The sequence below is a fragment of the Oncorhynchus mykiss genome, chromosome 14 (assembly GCF_013265735.2).
Source record: "Oncorhynchus mykiss isolate Arlee chromosome 14, USDA_OmykA_1.1, whole genome shotgun sequence".
In the NCBI taxonomy this organism is placed as follows: Eukaryota; Metazoa; Chordata; class Actinopteri; order Salmoniformes; family Salmonidae; genus Oncorhynchus; species Oncorhynchus mykiss.
In genome coordinates this window covers 41,807,294-41,830,711 of record NC_048578.1, presented here as the reverse complement: position 1 = coordinate 41,830,711, position 23,418 = coordinate 41,807,294, and the positions used below count along the sequence as shown (strand labels likewise).

At 46.9% G+C, this 23,418-nt stretch overlaps 1 protein-coding gene and 1 long non-coding RNA gene across 2 annotated transcripts in view; one reads left to right on the top strand and one right to left on the bottom strand.

Annotated features, from left to right (window-relative positions):
- Nucleotides 1-633: 633 nt before the first annotated feature.
- The window catches only part of LOC110487800 (transcriptional regulator ATRX), a 104,749-nt gene continuing 81,964 nt past the window's right edge, over nt 634-23,418 (bottom strand). The window contains exons 30-40 of the mRNA XM_036943650.1: nt 22,008-22,144; nt 21,523-21,670; nt 21,254-21,354; nt 20,682-20,790; nt 18,107-18,284; nt 12,544-12,735; nt 7,364-7,513; nt 5,055-5,174; nt 4,691-4,786; nt 4,253-4,381; nt 634-1,690 (exon numbers count right to left, since the gene is read on the bottom strand). Of these exons, the coding sequence (XP_036799545.1) occupies nt 1,460-1,690; nt 4,253-4,381; nt 4,691-4,786; nt 5,055-5,174; nt 7,364-7,513; nt 12,544-12,735; nt 18,107-18,284; nt 20,682-20,790; nt 21,254-21,354; nt 21,523-21,670; nt 22,008-22,144 (1,591 nt within the window). The 3' untranslated portion in view covers nt 634-1,459. The remainder of the gene's footprint in view (nt 1,691-4,252; nt 4,382-4,690; nt 4,787-5,054; nt 5,175-7,363; nt 7,514-12,543; nt 12,736-18,106; nt 18,285-20,681; nt 20,791-21,253; nt 21,355-21,522; nt 21,671-22,007; nt 22,145-23,418) is intronic.
- Nucleotides 3,626-4,077, top strand: LOC118938737. Its single transcript, XR_005036006.1, has 3 exons — nt 3,626-3,732; nt 3,763-3,922; nt 3,983-4,077. It is a non-coding gene; the product is annotated as an uncharacterized LOC118938737 (long non-coding RNA).

Here is a 23,418-nt window from a genome sequence, read left to right as displayed (position 1 = left end):
TCGGTCTGCGTGTGTCGGTCTGCGTGTGTCTGTCTGCGTGTGTCTTGGTCTGCGTGTGTCTTGGTCTGCGTGTGTCTCTGTCTGCGTGTGTCTGTCTGCGTGTGTCTGTCTGCGTGTGTCTGTCTGCGTGTGTCTGTCTGCGTGTGTCTGTCTGCGTGTGTCGGTCTGCGTGTGTCGGTCTGCGTGTGTCTTGGTCTGCGTGTGTCTTGGTCTGCGTGTGTCTCTGTCTGCGTGTGTCTGTCTGCGTGTGTCTGTCTGCGCGTGTCTGTCTGCGTGTGTCTGTCTGCGTGTGTCTGTCTGCGTGTGTCTGTCTGCGTGTGTCTGTCTGCGTGTGTCTTGGTCTGCGTGTGTCTTGGTCTGCGTGTGTCTGTCTGCGTGTGTCTGTCTGCGTGTGTCTGTCTGCGTGTGTCTGTCTGCGTGTGTCTGTCTGCGTGTGTCTGTCTGCGTGTGTCTGTCTGCGTGTGTCTGTCTGCGTGTGTCTGTCTGCGTGTGTCTGTCTGCGTGTGTCTGTCTGCGTGTGTCTGTCTGCGTGTGTCTTGGTCTGCGTGTGTCTTGGTCTGCGTGTGTCTTGGTCTGCGTGTGTCTGTCTGCGTGTGTCTTGGTCTGCGTGTGTCTTGGTCTGCGTGTGTCTTGGTCTGCGTGTGTCTGTCTGCGTGTGTCTGTCTGCGTGTGTCTGTCTGCGTGTGTCTGTCTGCGTGTGTCTGTCTTGGTGGAGGGAGGGTTCTACAGGGGATCTAATAATCTAGATGTTTAATATCCTAAAACAGTCCTGTCAGCACTATGGTCTCCCTCTGGGGGTTCTTTAGATAGACAGGCATTCATTAAAACTGTATCAAAACACAACTTACAGAATAATCAATTCATTAAACAACCCCTCCTTTCAGGGGAAAGAATAACGTAATGCTTAAAAGCATTGGGACAAAAACATTTCCCTTTCCTTACGTTATTTTAAATACATGAAAACTGCAGACAGAAGAGAAGTTGAATAACATTAAGGCGGTATATACAGAATTTCAAATGACATTTCTAAAACGCCTTCATATAGTCCCTATACAAGTCATGTCATTCCCTGCTTCAGGAGACGGGAGAGCTGGAGGGAGTGGTGAGGGGCTCCGAGACCCTTCTCTCTGTGTCATCTCACCTCCCCAGTGAAGGAGGGTTGTAAGACAGCGGGCAACGTCCCAGATCCCACCCCTATCCCCTACATAGTGCACTACTTCTAACCAAAACCCTAGGGATCTGCGCTCCATCTAGTGCACTACATAGGAGACGGGGCAGCATTAAGGAGCAACCTACTGAGTGAGACAGTGAGGGGGCAGTGAGTGGGTCTGAGTCCCAAATGATACCCTATTGCCTAAATAGTGCACTACTTTTGACCAGAGCCAATATGAAGTGGATAGTGCACTATGTAGAGAATAGATAGGGGACTATGTGGAGCAAGCCCTGGGTCCCCCTCCCCTTACAGGTTGCCCTTGGAGGGGCCGGGGTTCTTGCCGCCCATGGAGGGGTGGGTGGGATGACCCTGTAGCGCCCCCAGCTGTTGGTACAACCCCAAGAGTTCCATCTGGCTCATCCCTCCAGCTCCCAGCATGCCGTTCATCTGGCTCATCAGCTGGGCCTGGTTGGCCATGGCCATCTGCTGCTCTCTCACCTTCCTGTTGGTGATCACCTTCTGAACGTACATCATTAGCTGTGGAGGGGAGGCAGGGAGAGGTTAGGACTTCTCAGGTTCCATCAGAGAGAGACAGATGGAGAGAGAGGTTAGGACTTCTCAGGTTCCATCAGAGAGATAGAGGAAGAGGTTAGGACTTCTCAGGTTCCATCAGAGAGAGACAGATGGAGAGAGAGGTTAGGACTTCTCAGGTTCCATCAGAGAGAGACAGATGGAGAGAGAGGTTAGGACTTCTCAGGTTCCATCAGAGAGATGGAGGGAGAGGTTAGGACTTCTCAGGTTCCATCAGAGAGAGACAGATGGAGAGAGAGGTTAGGACTTCTCAGGTTCCATCAGAGAGAGACAGATGGAGAGAGAGGTTAGGACTTCTCAGGTTCCATCAGAGAGAGACAGATGGAGAGAGAGGTTAGGACTTCTCAGGTTCCATCAGAGAGAGACAGATGGAGAGAGAGGTTAGGACTTCTCAGGTTCCATCAGAGAGAGACAGATGGAGGTTAGAGAGACTAGGTGGTCATCAGCCTGAACACTAGAAAGAGAAACAGGAGAGGTTTAGATAGCAGGTGGAAAGGAAACGTTTAAGGTAGTGGTGTCGTGTCAGGTCTTGTCGTGCTAGCTTGTTTCATATCGTGTTAGGATGTGCTAGCGGATGTCGGGCTAGGTTCTGTTGTGCTAGCTTGTATCATGTGTTAGGTCGTGTCGTGCTAGCTTGTATTATGTCATGCTAGGTCGTGCTAGCTTGTATTATGTCATGCTAGGTCGTGCTAGCTTGTATTATGTCATGCTAGGTCGTGTCGTGCTAGCTTGTATCGTGTCGTGCTAGGTCGTGCTAGGTCGTGCTAGCTTGTATCATGTCATGTTAGGTCGTGCTAGGTTGTGTCATGTTAGGTTGTTCTAGGTCGTGCTAGCTTGTATCATGTCGTGCTAGGTTGTGTCGTGCTAGCTTGTATCATGTTGTGCTAGGTCGTGTCGTGCTAGCTTGTATTATGTCATGCTAGGTCGTGCTAGCTTGTGTCATGTTAGGTCGTGCTAGCTTGTATCATGTCATGTTAGGTCGTGCTAGGTTGTATCATGTCGTGCTAGATCGTGTCGTGCTAGCTTGTATCATGTCGTGCTAGGTCGGGTCATGCTAGCTTGTATCATGTCGTGTTAGGTCGTGCTAGGTTGTGCTAGCTTGTATCATGTTGTGCTAGCTTGTAACATGTCGTGCTAGGTTGTGTCGTGCTAGCTTGTATCATGTCGTGCTAGGTCGTGTCGTGCAAGCTTGTATCATGTCGTGCTAGGTCGGGTCATGCTAGCTTGTATCATGTTGTGCTAGGTTGGGTCATGCTAGCTTGTATCATGTCGTGCTAGCTTGTATCATGTCGTGCTAGGTTGTGTCGTGCTAGCTTGTATCATGTCGTGCTAGGTCGTGTCGTGCAAGCTTGTATCATGTCGTGCTAGGTCGGGTCATGCTAGCTTGTATCATGTTGTGTTAGGTCCTGCTAGCTTGTATCATGTCGTGTTAGGTCCTGCTAGGTCGTGCTAGCTTGTATCATGTCGTGTTAGGTCCTGCTAGGTCGTGCTAGCTTGTATCATGTCGTGTTAGGTCCTGCTAGCTTGTATCATGTCGTGTTAGGTCCTGCTAGCTTGTATCATGTCGTGTTAGGTCCTGCTAGGTCGTGCTAGCTTGTATCATGTTGTGTTAGGTCCTGCTAGGTCGTGCTAGCTTGTATCATGTCGTGTTAGGTCCTGCTAGGTCGTGCTAGCTTGTATCATGTCGTGTTAGGTCCTGCTAGGTCGTGCTAGCTTGTATCATGTCGTGTTAGGTCCTGCTAGGTCGTGCTAGCTTGTATCATGTCGTGTTAGGTCCTGCTAGGTCGTGCTAGCTTGTATCATGTTGTGTTAGGTCCTGCTAGGTCGTGCTAGCTTGTGTCGTGTTAGGTCCTGCTAGGTCGTGCTAGCTTGTATCATGTCGTGTTAGGTCGTGCTAGCTTGTATCATGTCGTGTTAGGTCCTGCTAGCTTGTATCATGTCGTGTTAGGTCCTGCTAGGTCGTGCTAGCTTGTATCATGTCGTGTTAGGTCCTGCTAGCTTGTATCATGTCGTGTTAGGTCCTGCTAGGTCGTGCTAGCTTGTATCATGTCGTGTTAGGTCCTGCTAGGTCGTGCTAGCTTGTATCATGTCGTGTTAGGTCCTGCTAGGTCGTGCTAGCTTGTATCATGTCGTGTTAGGTCCTGCTAGGTCGTGCTAGCTTGTATCATGTCGTGTTAGGTCGTGCTAGCTTGTATCATGTCGTGTTAGGTCCTGCTAGCTTGTATCATGTCGTGTTAGGTCCTGCTAGGTCGTGCTAGCTTGTATCATGTCGTGTTAGGTCCTGCTAGGTCGTGCTAGCTTGTATCATGTCGTGTTAGGTCCTGCTAGGTCGTGCTAGCTTTTATCATGTCGTGTTAGGTCCTGCTAGGTCGTGCTAGCTTGTATCATGTCGTGTTAGGTCCTGCTAGGTCGTGCTAGCTTGTATCATGTCGTGTTAGGTCCTGCTAGGTCGTGCTAGCTTGTATCATGTTGTGTTAGGTCGTGTCAGGCTAGAGGTTGTGATCTTACAGTCTGTTGCTTATTGAGGACGTCTCTGTAGACAGCTTCTCTTCGTTTGAGTTCCATCTCTACACTGGCCTGTCTCCCCAGAGCCATGGCCTGGACCTGGGACTCCGTTAGTGCTGGGTTCTCCTTCCACTGGGGGGGAGAGGAGGAGACTGGTCACACACTGTTCTGACAGACCATATAACCAAAACTTCCTCACACCTCAAGTCTTCAACACAGGTTCTTAGGAGGATAGACTCCAGCACCCATTCAGTCCATCCCTCCCCCTCCAGATGGGGTCTTCTAGAGATGATCTAGTTAGTTTTTTAGGTTGTCCCTCCACCCCTCCTGATGGTGTCTTCTAGAGATTATATTAGGTTGTCCCTCCACCCCTCCTGATGGTGTCTCCTAGAGATGATCTAGTTAGATTATATTAGGTTGTCCCTCCACCCCTCCACTCACCACTCTCCCGATGGTGTCCTCTAGAGATTCTCTGGGGAGGAACTTGAGAGCGTTGGTGGCCTCCATCACCTTCTGACGGCCCTGGTTGATCAACTCCTACAATCGTAGAAAAAAAGATGCAAAAGTAAAAAAATAAATCTAGAACCCAAATTTAGAGTACTGGGTTAAATCTAGAACCCCAACTTAACGTACTGGGTCATGGGAGGGCCACCAACCGGTGTGTGTGAGTAACATATAATTTGGTCAATTCGCAGCAGGGTCTGAAATGCAGGACACGGGGCTGGGCGAGTGCGTCTGTGACAGGGCAGTATGTGTGTGTGTGTGCGCGTGTGTGTGTGTGACAGGCAGTGTGTGTGACCGGTACCTCCAGCTGAGGGTTGGACATAGAGGCCAGTGCGGCAACGTTGAAGGGGAAGTAGCTGTTAGCTCCTCCCATGTCCATCTGTCCTCCGTACGCTCCATGGTTCACACGCAGAGACAGACCCTGGGACAGAGACAGAGAGGGTTACAGAGACAGACAGAGACAGACCCTGGGACAGAGACAGAGAGGGTTACAGAGACAGACCCTGGGACAGAGACAGAGAGGGTTATAGAGACAGACAGAGACAGACCCTGGGACAGAGAGGGTTATAGAGACACACAGAGACAGAGGGTTATAGAGACACACAGAAACAGACCCTGGGACAGAGACAGACCCTGGGACAGAGAGGGTTATAAAGACAGAGAGGGTTATAGAGACAGAGAGGGTTATAGAGACAGAGAGGGTTATAGAGACAAATAAATTCATTAAAAATCCTACAATGTGATTTTCTGGATGTTTTTTCTCGTTTTGTCTGTCATAGTTGAAGTCTACCTATGATAAAAATTACAGGCCTCTCTCATCTTTTTAAGTGGGAGAACTTGCACAATTGGTCCTGTATCGACATAACCTGAAAGGCCGCTCAGCAAAGATGAAGCTACTGCTCCAAACCCGCCATTAAAAAGCCAGACTACGGTTTGCAACTGCACATGGGGGACAAAGATCGTACTTTTTGGAGAAATGTCCTCTGGTCTGATGAAACAAAAATAAAAGAGTTTGGCCATAATGACCATCATTATTTTTGGAGGAAAAAGGGGGAGGCTTGCAAGCCGAAGAACACCATCCCAACTGTGAAGCACAGGGGTGGCAGCATCATGTTGTGGGGGTGCTTTGCTGCAGGAGGGACTGGTGCACTTCACAAAATAGATGGCATCATGAGGTAGGAAAATTATGTGGATATATTGAAGCAACATCTCAAGACATCAGTCAGGAAGTTAAAACTTGGTCGCAAATGGGTCTTCCAAATGGACAATGACCCCAAGTATACTTCCAAAGTTGTGGCAAAATGGCTTAAGGACAACAAAGTCGAGGTATTGGAGTGGCCATCACAAACCCTGACCTCAATCCGATATAAAGTTTGTTGGCAGAACTGAAAAAGCGTGTGCGAGCAAGGAGGCCTACAAACCTGACTCAGTTACACCAGCTCTGTCAGGAGGAATGGGCCAAAATTCACCCAATTTATTGTGGGAAGCTTGTGGAAGGCTACCCGAAACGTTTGACCCAAGTTAAACAAGTTAAAGGCAATGCTACCAAATACTAATTGATTGTATGTAAACTTCTGACCCACTGGGAATGTGATGAAAGAAATAAAAGCTGAAATAAATAATTCTCTCTACTATTATTCTGACATTTCACATTCTTAAAATAAAGTGGTGATACTAACTGACCTAAGACAGGGAGTTTTTACTAGGATTAAATGTCAGGAATTGTGAAAAACTGAGTTTAATGTATTTGGCTGAGGTGTATGTAAACTTCTGACTTCAACTGTATATACAATGAGATCATGTTTGAGAACTAACAATCACCAAAATAAAAGCTAGACTGTCAGGGAGAATTTAAATTCCAAAAACAAATAATTTAGCAGTATTGATTTTGTGTTTGAGCAAAATAAATTCGCTTTAAAAGGGCAACATTCTCTCAGCTCCATTTGTAGAATTGCAGGAAATTGCCTTAAATGTTAAACAATTCAAGATGGCAGCCTCTAAAATGGGCTCTACACGGCCACGGTGGGGGCCTCTAAAATGGCCTATACACGGCCAAGATGGCGGCCTCTAAAATGGCCTCTACACGGCCAAGATGGCGGCCTCTAAAATGGCCTCTACACGGCCAAGATGGCGGCCTCTAAAATGGGCTCTACACGGCCAAGATGGCAGGCTCTAAAATGGGCTCCACACGGCTAAGGTGGGGGCCTCTAAAATGGGCTCTACACGGCCAAGTTGGGGGGGCTCTACACAGCCAAGATGGGGGCCTCTAAAATGGGTTCTACACGGCCAAGTTGGGGGGCTCTACACGACCAAGATGGCAGCCTCTAAAATGGGCTCTACATGGCCAATATGGCAGCCTCTAAAATGGACTCTATACGGCCAAGATGGGGGCCTCTAAAATGGGCTCTACACGGCCAAGATGGCATTCTCTAAAATTGGCTCTACACGGCCAAGATGGCAGTCTCTAAAATCCAGCCGCGCCGAAGGGCCAAGCTTAAAGGGCCAATGCAGACAGTTACATAGTTAACCAAATCTCTACCCGGACTAACTGTTTAGCAGTTTCATGGCTTGGGGGTAGAAGCTTTTCAGAGTCTGTCTGACTGACTGTACCTTCTTCTCCGCCTCGTACTCGGCCCAGGCTGCTTTGCGGTCCTCCTCGCTGAGAGCCTCCTCTTCCTTGTGATCCAGCAGGGAGTCATGTTCATGATAGCCCACAATCTGCTCCTTATTGCTGTGGAGCAGCTCAGCTAGGAAGGGGTCCTACAGGAGAGAAGTTACAGCACGGTTAGGTTAAGGTCAGGTTTAGGTCAGGTTAAGGTTAGGTTAAGGTCAGGGAGTCAAGTTCATGATAGCCCACAATCTGTCCCTTATTGCTGTGGTCCTACAGGAGAGATGGAGCAGTCAGCTAGGACACACACCATGAAACCACAAACCGACAGCACCAGTTCTTTTTTAACTAATCAAAACCCTAAAAGTGGAAAAAAAATACATTCTGTTAATCTGATCAGAGATGACAAAGTCCAACAGCTGGTTTGAGTGTTCTACTACAGAGTGGAACACCAGGCAGCTGGAGGAGGGAGGAGAGAGAGACAGGAGGAGAGAGAAACGGGAGGAGAGAGAAACGGGAGGAGAGAGAAACAGGAGGAGAGGAGAGAGAAACGGGAGGAGAGGAGAGAGAAACGGGTGGAGAGGAGAGAGAGACGGGGGGGAGATTGAGGGACAGGGGGAGGAGAGAGAAACGGGGGGAGAGAGAAACAGGAGGAGAGGAGAGAGAGACAGGGGGGGGATTGAGGGACAGGGGGAGGAGAGAGAAACGGGAGGAGAGAGGGAGGGAGGGGGTGACAAGATGGCCTACAGAGAGGAGGTAGGTACTCTGAAGGCGTGGTGCTGGGTAAACCACCTCTCCCTGAACGTTAGCTAAACAAAGGAGCAGATTGTGGACTTCAGGAGGAACCAGGCGCCATTCCTCCGTGGAGATGGTCAACTTCACATTCCTCAGCGTACACATCTCGGAAAAGCTGAAATAGTGTAACCACACCGACACCGAAGTGAAGGCATGACAGCAACTATTCAACCTCAGGGTGCTGAAGAAATGTGGCCTGTCCACGATGGGCCCTCAGTGTTCTACAGGAGCACCATCGAGAGCATCCTGTCGGGCTGAATCACAGTGTTCTACAGGAGCACCATCGAGAGCATCCTGTCGGGTTGCATCACAGTGTTCTACAGGAGCACCATCGAGAGCATCCTGTCGGGCTGAATCACAGTGTTCTACAGGAGCACCATCGAGAGCATCCTGTCGGGTTGCATCACAGTGTTCTACAGGAGCACCATCGAGAGCATCCTGTCGGGCTGCATCACAGTGTTCTACAGGAGCACCATCGAGAGCATCCTGTTGGGCTGCATCCCAGTGTTCTACAGGAGCACCCTCGAGAGCATCCTGCGCGGACCGTGGGGCTCTTCAGAGGGTGATACGTGCAGCTGAACGCACCATTGAGTGCACATTGCCTGCCGTCCAGGACATCTACACCACCAGGTCTTGCAGGAAGGCCTAGAAGATCACCAGGGACCTCAACCACACATCATGGCAAAGTGGAACCCTGGCCAATAGTTTCCACTGAATAGTTATGATGTATATTGTATATTTACTCATCACTACTACAGTTATGATGTATATAGTATATTTATTCATCACTACTACAGTTATGATGTATATAGTATATTTATTCATCACTACTACAGTTATGATGTATATAGTATATTTATTCATCACTACTGAGTATGTGGACCTGTGGAAGCCCTGAGCTGAGGACGTGGATCTGTGGAAGCCCCACAGCTGAGGACGTGGATCTGTGGAAGCCCTGAGCTGAGGACGTGGATCTGTGGAAGCCCCACAGCTGAGGACGTGGACCTGTGGAAGCCCCACAGCTGAGGACGTGGACCTGTGGAAGCCCCACAGCTGAGGACGTGGACCTGTGGAAGCCCCACAGCTGAGTATGTGGACCTGTGGAAGCCCCACATCTGAGTACGTGGACTTGTGGAAGCCCCACAGCTGAGGACGTGGACCTGTGGAAGCCCCACAGCTGAGGACGTGGACCTGTGGAAGCCCCACAGCTGAGGACGTGGACTTGTGGAAGCCCCACAGCTGAGGACGTGGATCTGTGGAAGCCCCACAGCTGAGTAAGTGGACTTGTGGAAGCCCCACAGCTGAGTAAGTGGACATGTGGAAGCCCCACAGCTGAGGACGTGGACCTGTGGAAGCCCCACAGCTGAGGACGTGGACTTGTGGAAGCCCCACAGCTGAGGACGTGGATCTGTGGAAGCCCCACAGCTGAGTAAGTGGACTTGTGGAAGCCCCACAGCTGAGTAAGTGGACTTGTGGAAGCCCCACAGCTGAGGACGTGGACCTGTGGAAGCCCCACAGCTGAGGACGTGGACCTGTGGAAGCCCCACAGCTGAGGACGTGGACCTGTGGAAGCCCCACAGCTGAGGACGTGGACCTGTGGAAGCCGACAGAATACTACAGGCTTACGGAGAGTTCGGCAGAAACATCTGAAACAGTAGACTACTGGGAGCCATTTCACCACTACAGACAGTAGACTACTGGGAGCCATTTCACCACTACAGACAGTAGACTACTGGGAGCCATTTCACCACTACAGACAGACTACTGGGAGCCATTTCACCACTACAGACAGTAGACTACTGGGAGCCATTTCACCACTACAGACAGTAGACTACTGGGAGCCATTTCACCACTACAGACAGTAGACTACTGGGAGCCATTTCACCACTACAGACAGTAGACTACTGGGAGCCATTTCACCACTACAGACAGTAGACTACTGGGAGCCATTTCACCACTACAGACAGTAGACTACTGGGAGCCTGTCAGTCCTATACAGCAGCTAAATACTATTATATCACCTGCTGAGAGCTGGGAACACACCTGCAGGGCCCCTTATGTATCTGTGTGTGTGTGTGTGTGTGGACTTCTCCAGTGTCTGGGGTTAGTGGGGCCCCTGGTTGCTCCCTTCTCTGTCATTAGGAGGAAACAAGCTACTTCCTTGGTCTGCAATTAGTGTTCACTATTCTAGAGCAGGAAGACAGGAAGGCTGTGTCCCAAATGGCTCCCTATTTAATGCACTACTTTAACCCTTTAGGGCACTCTTTAGGGCATAGGGAGCCATTTGGAGTTGGGATGCACACAGGAAGTGTCTTAAAGAGAGGGATGGACTAATGACACACCATCAGGTAGACTGATGGAGAGAGAGAAGAAAAACTACCCGGGTGAGGAGAAGAGAGGGTGAGAGGTAGCTCAGTTGTAATCCAGGATCAAAGATACTGACAAAACCACAGAGATACTTAAAGGATCGCTGTGGACTGAAGGATCGCTCTCCTTCCAACTGATTCACCTACACTCTCCTTCCAACTGATTCACCTACCCTCTCCTTCCAACTGATTCACCTACCCTCTCCTTCCAACTGATTCATCCACCTCTTCTTCCAACTGATTCACCTACCCTCTCCTTCCAACTGATTCACCTACCCTCTCCTTCCAACTGATTCACCTACCCTCTCCTTCCAACTGATTCACCTACCCTCTCCTTCCAACTGATTCACCTACCCTCTTCTTCCAACTGATTCATCTACCTCTTCTTCCAACTGATTCATCCACCTCTTCTTCCAACTGATTCATCCACCTCTTCTTCCAACTGATTCATCCACCTCTTCTTCCAACTGATTCATCCACCTCTTCTTCCAACTGATTCATCCACCTCTTCTTCCAACTGATTCATCCACCTCTTATTCCAACTGATTCATCCACCTCTTATTCCAACTGATTCATCCACCTCTTCTTCCAACTGATTTATCCACCTCTTCTTCCAACTGATTCATCCACCTCTTCTTCCAACTGATTCATCCACCTCTTCTTCCACCTCTTCTTCCAACTGATTCATCCACCTCTTCTTCCAACTGATTCATCCACCTCTTCTTCCAACTGATTCATCCACCTCTTATTCCAACTGATTCATCCACCTCTTATTCCAACTGATTCATCCACCTCTTATTCCAACTGATTCATCCACCTCTTATTCCAACTGATTCATCCACCTCTTCTTCCAACTGATTTATCCACCTCTTCTTCCAACTGATTCATCCACCTCTTCTTCCAACTCTTCTTCCAACTGATTCATCCACCTCTTCTTCCAACTGATTCATCCATCTCTCCAACTGATTCATCCATCTCTCTTCTCTCCAACGGATTCATCCATCTCTCTTCTCTCCAACTGATTCATCCATCTCTCTTCTCTCCAACTGATTCATCCATCTCTCTTCTCTCCAACTGATTCATCCATCTCTCTTCTCTCCAACTGATTCATCCATCTCTCTTCTCTCCAACTGATTCATCCATCTCTCTTCTCTCCAACGGATTCATCCATCTCTCTTCTCTCCAACTGATTCATCCATCTCTCTTCTCTCCAACGGATTCATCCATCTCTCTTCTCTCCAACGGATTCATCCATCTCTCTTCTCTCCAACTGATTCATCCATCTCTCTTCTCTCCAACGGATTCATCCATGTATTTGGTAAAAGGCAGTAAACAGATTAATGTCGGAGCAGCTGTGTTGTGCTGTTAGACAGCCTCTCTAAAGGCTGTGCTGAGATCATTAAACGGCATGGTGGGGCCCTCGGGGGCCAAACCAGCCTGTCACACAGCACCTGCACCCATGAAGAGAGGAAACAATGGAACGAGACAGAGAGAGCTGGAGGGTGGACGCAGGCCGGACAGACCGAGGGAGGGATAAACAACAGGGTTTATGACATCTCTAAAGATCAAAGGCAGCTGGCTGCACACTAACCTGTTATACACACACACACACACATTCCAGGGTACATATGCACAGAGGGAGCAGGTTAACAGAGAGCATCTTGGCATTTAAAGGTTATTTGGTTCATCGTTGTTCCAGTGAAGGATATTGCGGTGTGTCTATAATGAGAGGGTTTAAACACAGTAACGAGGGTTGGACCTGTTCCTCAGCAGGGTCTCGGTGAGCAGGGGGCCAGATGGGCCGCAAGTTCCCTCCACTACACAGATTTATGAGAACGTGCACACACACACAAAACCGTGATTTCTCCAAACAACCAGTGACATAATTGTTCCTCGTTATTAGTCACATCCCATAGTCCTGGGACAGAAGTTACATAGATCTATGTTACCGACGCCTGTCCTAGAGAGATTATTAAACCCCCCCCTCCCTCCCCCCCAGCCATCCCATCCAGCCCCGGTACCTTTGGCAGCATAGGCGTGGTCCTCTTGCTCTTCTTGCCAGTGGGATCATCCAGAAGGTCAGGTTCAAAGGCGTAGAGCTCCGTCAGCTCATTCATGGTGAAATGTCTCTCTATCTGCTGTTGATCCACCACTCGGAAGGACAGAGACTGTTTAGCCACCTGGCGGTCATAGATCTTCTCTTCCATAGTACCCTGAGAGGAGAATAGGACAGGTCAGAGGACAGGTTTACATCCATAGTACCCTGAGAAGGGAAGAGGACAGGTTTACATCTATAGTACCCTGAGAGGGGAAGAGGACAGGTCAGAGGACAGGTTTACATCTATAGTACCCTGAGAGAGGAAGAGGACAGGTTTACAACCATAGTACCCTGAGAGGGGAAGAGGACAGGTTTACATCTATAGTACCCTGAGAGGGGAAGAGGACAGGTCAGAGGACAGGTTTACATCTATAGTACCCTGAGAGGGGAAGAGGACAGGTTTACATCCATAGTACCCTGAGAGGGGAAGAGGACAGGTTTACATCCATAGTACCCTGAGAGGGGAAGAGGACAGGTTTACATCCATAGTACCCTGAGAGGGGAAGAGGACAGGTTTACATCTATAGTACCCTGAGAGGGGAAGAGGACAGGTCAGAGGACAGGTTTACATCTATAGTACCCTGAGAGGGGAAGAGGACAGGTTTACATCCATAGTACCCTGAGAGGGGAAGAGGACAGGTTTACATCTATAGTACCCTGAGAGGGGAAGAGGACAGGTTTACATCTATAGTACCCTGAGAAGAGGACAGGAGGACAGGTTCTTCCCCTGAACAGGCAATTAACCCACCGTTCCTAGGCAGTCATTGTAAATAAGAATTTGTTCTTAACTGACTTGCCTAGTTAAATAAATTTGAAAAGAATACTGGGTAAACGAAAGTGTTTCCTGTGCCTCAAAACCAAACATTTTCCTGGTCCACCACTCCACCCTGGACTTGAACTTAACAACCAGGTCCACCTCTACAGGTAGCAGGACCCACGACCCCACCCCAACTAACCATGCCCACATATAGGACCCCTCAGATCAGACCTATGCCATTACTGCCCACCCCATGTCCCCCACCCCCGCAAAGAGGGTCTCAACATGAAATTCACACATCCGCCCAGGCCGTGAGCAGGCAAACGGGCCCAACCCCCACTCTTACACTAGCACAAGCCAATGGCAAGTACCAGATGCTCAGCAGGCTCTGCTCACACTTACTGGCCTGAGGCCAAACCACGACTAACAACATTGGACACTTTATGGAACAAAAAGCCTTCACTATATCATCCTGGAATATCCCAGGCCTGAGGTCATCTGCCTTTGGCCTGAAGAGCAGGAATCTGGACTTCACCAAATTAATCAGAAATCCAGACATTGTCATCCTACAAGAAACATGGTATAGAGGAGATGGCCCTCTAGGTTAAAGAGAGCTGGTAGTCCCATCCACCACACTACCAGGTGGGTGGTATAGAGGAGATGGACCCACTGGTTGTCCTCTAGGTTACAGAGAGCTGGTAGTCCCATCCACCACACTACCAGGTGGGTGGTATAGAGGAGATGGACCCACTGGTTGCCCTCTAGGTTACAGAGAGCTGGTAGTCCCATCCACCACACCACACGCTAATTTGGTATAGAACAGACCTAACACACTCTATTAAATTAATCTAAACAGGAACATTTTACATTTGGCTAGAAATTCAAAATGAAATTATCCTAACAGAGAAAAATGTCCTCCTGTGTGCTACCTATATCCCCCCCACTAGATTCCCCATACTTAAATAAAGACACCTCTCCGTCCTGGAGGGGGAAATCAATAATTTCCAGGCCCAGGGACATGTACTAGTCTGTGGCGACCTAAATGCCAGAACTGGACAAGAACCTGACACCCTCAGCACACAGGGGGACAAACACCTACCTGGAGGTGACAGCATTCCCTCCCCCATATGCCCCCCTAGACACAACTACGACAACATAACCAACAAAAATGGGTCACAACTCCTGCAGCTCTGTCGCACGCTGGGTATGTACATAGTCAATGATAGGCTTCGAGGGGACTCCTACGATGGATACACCTATAGCTCATCTCTTGGCAGTAGTACTGTAGACTACTTTATCACAGGCCTCAACCCAGAGTCTCAGTCTCTCAGAGTTCACAGTGAGCCCATTGCCTATCAGATCACAGCAAAATCACAGTCTACTTGAACAGAGCAATACTGAATCATGAGGCATCAACGCCAAAGGAACTGAATAATATTAAGAAATACTATAGATGGAAGGAAAGTAGTGCGGAAAACTACCCAAAAACTATTATACTATAACTATTATTATTGGAAACCTATAAAAAAACAATTAGGCAACAACACATTCAATCCCTTTTAACTTCCTGGACAAAACGTTCCACTGTAATTGTGAAGGTGTAAACTTGGCAATAACCTAACCTAACCTAAAACAGTATATTTGACCTCTAACCCTTTCAAATTTAAAAATGTCAACCAAAAAAGCGAAGAAAATTAACAATTACCAAATGGGTTGATGAAGAATGCAAAAACCTAAGAAAGAAATAGAGAAATCTATCCAGCCAAAAACAGAGCCTCAGAAAACCTGGGTTTTCTCAGAAAACCTTCACTAAAACACTACAGAAAAAGAGGGAACAGCACGTCAGATATCAGCTCAATGTTATTGAGGAATCCAAAGACTCGAACGACTTCTGGGAAAATTGGAAAACGCTTGGATGAATAAGGTGAGTAAACTGCCTGCTACTCATAAAAGCTAGAATATGAAAATTAGTATATTTGGATAGAAAACACTGAAGTTTCTAAAAATGTTTGAATAATGACTATAACAGAACTCATATGGCAGGCGAAAACCTGAGAAAAATCCAACCAGGAAGTGGGAAATCTGAGGTTTGTAGTTTTTCAACTCTTTGTCATTCCAATATACAGTGTCTATGGGGTCATATTGCACTTCCTAAGGCTTCCACTAGATGTCAACAGTCTTTAGAACCGTGTTTGATGCTTCTACTGTGATGTGTGACTGAATGAGAGGGGAATGAGCCAGGTATCTGGCAGAGTGCCACGAGCTCGTGACACGTGGTCACGTGAGAGTTAGTTTGCATTCCATTGCTTTTCTACAGACAAAGGAATTCTCCGGTTGGAACATTATTGAAGATTTATGATAAAAACATCCTAAAGATTGATTCCATACTTCGTTTGACATGCTTCTACGAACTGTAATATAATTTTTTGGACTTTTCGTCCGACCTTTCGGCTGGACTTGCATGTGCGTTTGGATTTGTTTACCAAACACCCTAACAAAAAGGAGGTATTTGGACATGAATGATGAACTTTATCAAACATTTATTGTGGATTCCTGGGAGTGCATTCTGAAGGTAAGTGAATATTTATAATGCTATTTCTGACTAATGTTGACTGCGCAACATGGCGGATATCTCTTTGGCTGGTTTGGTCTCAGAGCGCCATACTCAGATTATTGCATGGTGTGCTTTTTCCATATATATATGCTTCACGGTTGAGATGGTGTTCTTTGGCTTGCAAGCCTCCCCCTTTTTCCTCGAAACATAACGATGGTCATTATGGCCAAACAGTTCTATTTTTGTTTCATCAGACCAGAGGACATTTCTCCTAAAAGTACGATCTTTGTCCCCATGTTCAGTTGCAAACCATAGTCTGGCTTTTTTATGGCGGTTTTGGAGCAGTGGCTTCTTCCTTGCTGAAAGGCCTTTCAGGTTATGTTGATATAGGACTCGTTTTACTGTGGAAATAGATACTTTTGTACCTGTTTCCTCCAGCATCTTCACAGGGTCCTTTGCTGTTGTTCTGGGATTGATTTGCACTTTTCACACCATAGTACGTTCATCTCTAGGAGACAGAACCCGTCTCCTTCCTGAGCTGTATGCCGGCTGCGTGGTTCCATGGTGTTTATACTTGTTCATCTGTACAAACAATAGTACACGTGGTGCGTTTGGAAATTGCTCCCGAGGATGAACCAGACTTGGAGGTCTACAATTGGCTTGGCTGATTTCTTTTGGTTTTCCCATGATGTCAAGCAAAGAGGCACTGAGTTTGAAGGTATGCCTTGCAATACATCCACAGGTACACCTCCATTGACTCAGATGAGGTCAATTAGCTTATCAGAAGTTTTTAAAGCCATGAATTCATTTTCTGGAATTTTCCAAGCTGTTTAAAGGCACAGTCAACTTAGTGTATGTAAACATCTGACCCACTGGAATTGTGATAGTGAATTATAAGTGAAATAATATGTCTGTAAACATGACTTGTGTCATGCACAAAGTAGATGGCCTAACCGACTTGCCAAAACTATATAGTTTGTTAACAAGATATTTGTGGAGTGGTTGAAAAACGAGTTAATGACACCAAGTGTAAGTAAACTAAGTGTATGTAAACTTTCGACTAGACCCAACCAAATCATGAGAAAACAAAAAGATAATTACTTGACACATTGGAAAGTATTACAAAAAAACTGAGCAAACTAGAATGCTATTTGGCCCTACACAGAGAGTACACAGCGGCAGAATACCTGACCACGGTGACTGACCCAAACTTAAGGAAAGCTTCGACTCAGTGAGCATAGCCTTGCTATTGAGAAAGGCCGCCGTAGGCAGACATGGCTCTCAAGAGAAGACAGGCTATGTGCTCACTGTCCACAAAATGAGGTGGAAACTGAGCTGCACTTCCTAACCTGCTGTCCAATGTATGACCATATTAGACACACATTCCCCTCAGATCACTCAAACACGTCAGCTTCTGTTTTGCTAAATATGCCACTACAATACACCTTCGTTGTCCTGATTTTAGTCTGAACTCTGCTGAGTATTATGTGATCGACTGACTGGCTGGTTGGCTGGCTGACTTGACTGGCTGGTTGACTGGCTAACTGACTGGTTGGTTGGCTGGTTGGTTGGCTGACTGGTTGGTTGACTGGTTGGTTGACTGGCTGACTTGACTGGCTGATTGGCTGGCTGGCTGGTTGGCTGGCTGACTTGACTGGCTGGTTGACTGGCTAACTGACTGGTTGGTTGGCTGGCTGGCTGGTTGACTGGCTGGCTGACTGACTGACTGGTTGACTGGCTGGCTGGTTGACTGGCTAACTGACTGGTTGGTTGGCTGGCTGGCTGGCTGACTGACTGGCTGGCTGGCTGACTGGCTGGCTGGTTGACTGGCTAACTGACTGGTTGGCTGGCTGGCTGGCTGGTTGACTGGCTGGCTGGCTGGTTGACTGGCTGGCTGGCTGACTGACTGACTGACTGACTGGCTGACTGGTTGACTGACTGGCTAACTGACTGGCTGGCTGACTGACTGGCTAACTGACTGGCTGGCTGGCTGACTGACTGGCTGGCTGGCTGGCTGGCTGGCTGACTGGCTGGCTGGCTGGCTGACTGGCTGGCTGGTTGACTTGACTAGCTGGTTGACTGGCTGACTGGCTGGCTGGCTGACTGACTGACTGACTGGCTGGCTGACTGACTGACTGACTGGCTGGCTGGCTGGCTGGCTGACTGGCTGGTTACCTGAGCCAGGAATCGGTAAACGTAGCAGGTCTTGAGCTGTCCGAAGCGGTAGAGCCTGAAGATACTCTGGATGTCGTACGACGGGTTCCAGGACGCGTCGAAGATGATGACCCTGTTAGCTCCTATCAGGTTGATGCCCAGAGAACCAGCCCTGGTCGAGATCAGGAACAACCGACCTCTACAGAGGGAGAGATGGGGGAGAGGAGAGGTAGAGAGGAGAGATGGGGGAGAGGAGAGGTAGAGAGGAGAGATGGGGGAGAAAGTAAGAAGGGAGCAATGATAGAACCAACTTCCTCTTATTGAAGATGCCTACATTACAATATCAACTATGAAGGGACAGGACTATCAAAAACATGTTTGTACTAGAGGGGGTACCGGGTGTCGTTTGTAGAGAGTATAGAGATATTGGGGCGGCAGGGTATCCTAGTGGTTAGAGTGTTGGACTAGTAACCGAAGGTTGGGCTTCAGGTTTAGGCTTCAAACATAAAGATAATAATTAATTAATTAATAATAATAATAATAATAAATTAATAATAATAATTTTGCACGCCCAATTTTTCAGTTTTTGATTTGTTAAAAAAGTTTGAAATATCCAATAAATGTCGTTCCACTTCATGATTGTGTCCCACTTGTTGATTCTTCACAAAAAAATACAGTTTTATATCTTTATGTTTGAAACCTGAAATGTGGCAAAAGGTCGCAAAGTTCAAGGGGGCCGAATACTTTCGCAAGGCACTGTATGATATAATATGCATATGACTGGTCAATTTGGATAGAAAACACAAAAGTTTCCAAAACTGTTACAATAGTGTCTGAGTATAACAGAACTGATTTGGCAGGTGAAAACCTGAGAGAAATCCATTCAGGAAGTAGTTTATTTTTTGGTTTTGTAGTTTTCTATTCAATGCCATTACAGAATCCATTGACTTAGGACTCAAATTGCAGTTCCAATGCCTTCCACTAGATGTAGAAATTTTAGAAATGGTTTCAGGCTCGTATTCTGATAAGACCAGTCTGAGTGAGTGGACCCTTACGTGTCAGAGCTTTGTCATGCGCGCGACCGAGAGAGTGCCTTTGTTTACCCTTTATATTGACGACGTTATTGTCCGGTTGAAATATTATAGATAATTTAGGCTAAAAACAACCTGATGATTGAATATAAACATCATTTTTCGTCTGCCTACATTTGAGCCTGTGGATTACTGAAGAAAACACAAACAAAACTGAGGTTTTTGGCTAGAAAGAGACTAACTATCGAACAAAAGGAACAGTTATTGAGTAAATTAATGTCTTCTGAGTGCAACCATATGAAGATCATCAAAGGGATTCATTTTCTCTCTATTTCTGAGTTCTGTAACTCTTCTACTTGGCTGGTTACTGTTTGTAATGATTTGTCTGCTGGGCTGTGTTCTCAAATAATTGTAAGGTATGCTTTTGCCGTAAAGCATTTTTATAAATCTGACACCGTGGTTGGAGTCACAAGAAGTTCATCTTTAAACCTATGTTAAATATGTTTTGTTTTCTGAATTTTTATAATGAGTATTTCTGTATTTGAATTTGGTGTTCTGCAATCTGGATGTTGGCCAGGTGGGAGGGTAAGTATTCTCCCTGTCTCTGTCCCTCCCCTCTCGGAGGACCTGAGCCCTAGGACCATGCCTCAGGACTACCTGGCATGATGACTCCTTGCTGTCCCCAGTCCACCTGGACATGCTGCTGCTCCAGTTTCAACTGTTCTGCCTGCGGCTATGGAACCCTGACCTGTTCACCGGATGTGCTACCTGTCCCAGACCTGCTGTTTTCAACTCTCTAGAGACAGCAGGAGCGGTAGAGATACTCTGAATGCTCGGCTATGAAAAGCCAACAGACATTTACTCCTGAGGTGCTGACTTATATCTGACACCACTCTTATATAGTAGATGTGTTGGGAATACATCTGACATCACTCTGATATAGTAGATGTGTTGGGAATACATCTGACATCACTCTGATATAGTAGATGTGTTGGGAATACATCTGACATCACTCTGATATAGTAGATGTGTTGGGAATACATCTGACATCACTCTGATATAGTAGATGTGTTGGGAATACATCTGACATCACTCTGATATAGTAGATGTGTTGGGAATACATCTGACACCACTCTGATATAGTAGATGTGTTGGGAATACATCTGCTGACTTGCTGCACCCTCGACAACTACTGTGATAATTATTATTTGACCCTGCTGGTCACCTATGAACATTTGAACATCTTGGCCATGTTCTGTTATAATCACCACCCGGCACAGCCAGAAGAGGACTGGCCACCCCACATAGCCTGGTTCCTCCCTAGGTTTTGGCCTTTCTAGGGAGTTTTTCCTAGCCACCATGCTTCTACACCTGCATTGCTTGCTGTTTGGGGTTTTAGGCTGGGTTTCTGTACAGCACTTTGTGACATCAGCTGATGTACGAAGGGCTTTATAAATACATTTGATTTGATGTTTAGTTGCGAGCCGGGTGCCGTTTGGTGGCGAGCCGGGTGCCGTTTGGTGGCGAGCCGGGTGCCGTTTAGTGGCGAGCCGAGTGTAGTTTACCGGACGTTGCTGGTGTCATTGAACTCTTCTGCCCACTTCTTCCGGTTCAGGGCGTTGGTGGAGCCGTCCAAGCGGTAGTAGTCTATGTTCCGGAACCACTTCCCCTCACCTGCACAGGTAAACACAGTGTCATCAGACAACAGTTTTCAGAGACTACAGTCATCATACAGTTTGACCTTTCCTGTCAGCTTCAGTTTAGGTAGTCAATAGGCAAGCCTTCTCCCAAACCAATCCTTCAACAGGCCTAGTTTCAAAACACATCACTAGACTCTGGGCCAGGAGTGAAGCCCCTCGTTGAAGCCATTAAGTGTAAGGATGACCACAGTGCTGCAGGTACTACTGTTAGCAGAAAACAGGATCCTGCACTATAACGAAATGAATTTATATCAAACAATAAGTTACAAGCATAATTTAGTAGCTAATGGCAACCTGCAGTACCAAGTCAGTCTTCAATACTCAATGAGAAGGAGGCAGAACCAAGTCTGCAACATCACAATACAGAGAGAGAGGTAATAGAGGTTAGGGTGGTAGAGGTCAGAGGTCAGGCGGTAGAGGTCAGGGCAGTATAGTACCTTTGTAGGGAGACTGTTTCTCCTCCTCTTTGGCTCGGCCAGACAGCTCCAGGAAGTCTTCAATCAGGTCCAGAGAGATCAGAGACTGACTGAACACCAGACTGATGAGGGGACAGAAGACGCGTCAACATCACTGGACTGTCATGTTAACAGGACATTTAAAACAGGGAAACAGTCCCACCGAGCAATTTTCAAGCATTTCATTCAAGCACTTAGCATTGATCAATTCAGCACAATGTGTTCCATGTCTCCAGAGCTCGGCTCCTTACACTTTGTCCTCCACCTCCTCGGCCATACGGAGGATCTCAAACAGCAGCACCATCTTCCCAGAATGCTCCAGGATCTCAGAGTCGGCCTCCGTAACAAACTCCTTGTGCCAGTCAGGACTCCTGGTGCCAGGGCTGGAAGCTGGCCGCACTTGGGGAGAGCAGAGGGCGAGGGTTAGAGGTCAGAGCTGGAGCAGTGAGCTCAGATGGTTCATGTTATGTACAGTGCCTTTCAAAAGTATTCAGACCCCTTAGATTTATTCACATTGTATTGTGTTACAAAGTGGGATTAAAATGGATTTAATTGTCTGTTTTTTGTTGTTGTCAACAATCTACACAAAATACTTTGTCAAAGTGGAATAATAATTATTTCATACTCTTTGTTCTAACAGAGCAAACCTTACTTCAACACTCCCTTCCTGACACCATAACATCACATTTCTAGTGAGGTAACCATCTACAGGCTCTATATAATTGTATTTCTATACCTTCCTCCTCTGGCTCCGCCCGGTTGCGGCTGGAAGGGTCTCCCCCTCGGGAGCTGGTGTTCCACTCCTTTATCACCTCGAGAGCATCACTGTCTGAGTCACTGTCCTTCTTCCTGGCCTTCCCTCGCTTCTTCTTCCTACAGGGGGGAGAGCAGAGCAAGGTTGTATACTACAGTATGATAAGACAGTCAGGTTGTACATTACAGTATGATAAGACAGTCAGGTTGTACACTACAGTACGATAAGACAGTCAGGTTGTATATTACAGTATGATAAGACAGTCCGGTTGTATACTACAGTACGATAAGACAGTCAGGCTGTACATTACAGTATGATAAGACAGTCAGGTTGTACATTACAGTATGATAAGACAGTCAGGTTGTACATTACAGTATGATAAGACAGTCAGGTTGTACATTACAGTATGATAAGACAGTCAGCAGTACAAGGTTGTATATTACAGTATGATAAGACAGTCCGGTTGTATACTACAGTACGATAAGACAGTCAGGTTGTACATTACAGTATGATAAGACAGTCAGCAGTACAAGGTTGTATATTACAGTATGATAAGACAGTCAGGTTGTACATTACAGTACGATAAGACAGTCAGGTTGTACATTACAGTATGATAAGACAGTCAGCAGTACAAGGTTGTATATTACAGTATGATAAGACAGTCAGCAGTACAAGGTTGTATACTACAGTATGATAAGACAGTCAGGTTGTACATTACAGTATGATAAGACAGTCAGGTTGTACATTACAGTATGATAAGACAGTCAGCAGTACAAGGTTGTATACTACAGTATGATAAGACAGTCAGGTTGTACATTACAGTATAATAAGACAGTCAGGTTGTACATTACAGTATGATAAGACAGTCAGGTTGTATATTACAGTATGATAAGACAGTCAGGTTGTACATTACAGTATGATAAGACAGTCAGCAGTACAAGGTTGTATACTACAGTATGATAAGACAGTCAGGTTGTACATTACAGTATGATAAGACAGTCAGGTTGTACATTACAGTATGATAAGACAGTCAGGTTGTATATTACAGTATGATAAGACAGTCAGGTTGTACATTACAGTACGATAAGACAGTCAGGTTGTATATTACAGTACGATAAGACAGTCAGGTTGTACATTACAGTATGATAATACAGTCAGCAGTACAAGGTTGTATATTACAGTATGATAAGACAGTCAGGTTGTACATTACAGTACGATAAGACAGTCACCGGACCAATGACTGGTTAGAGGAAGCAGCCGACCGGACCAATGACTGGTTAGAGGAAGCAGCCGACCGGACCAATGACTGGTTAGAGGAAGCAGCCGACCGGACCAATGACTGGTTAGAGGAAGCAGCCGACCGGACCAATGACTGGTTAGAGGAAGCAGCCGA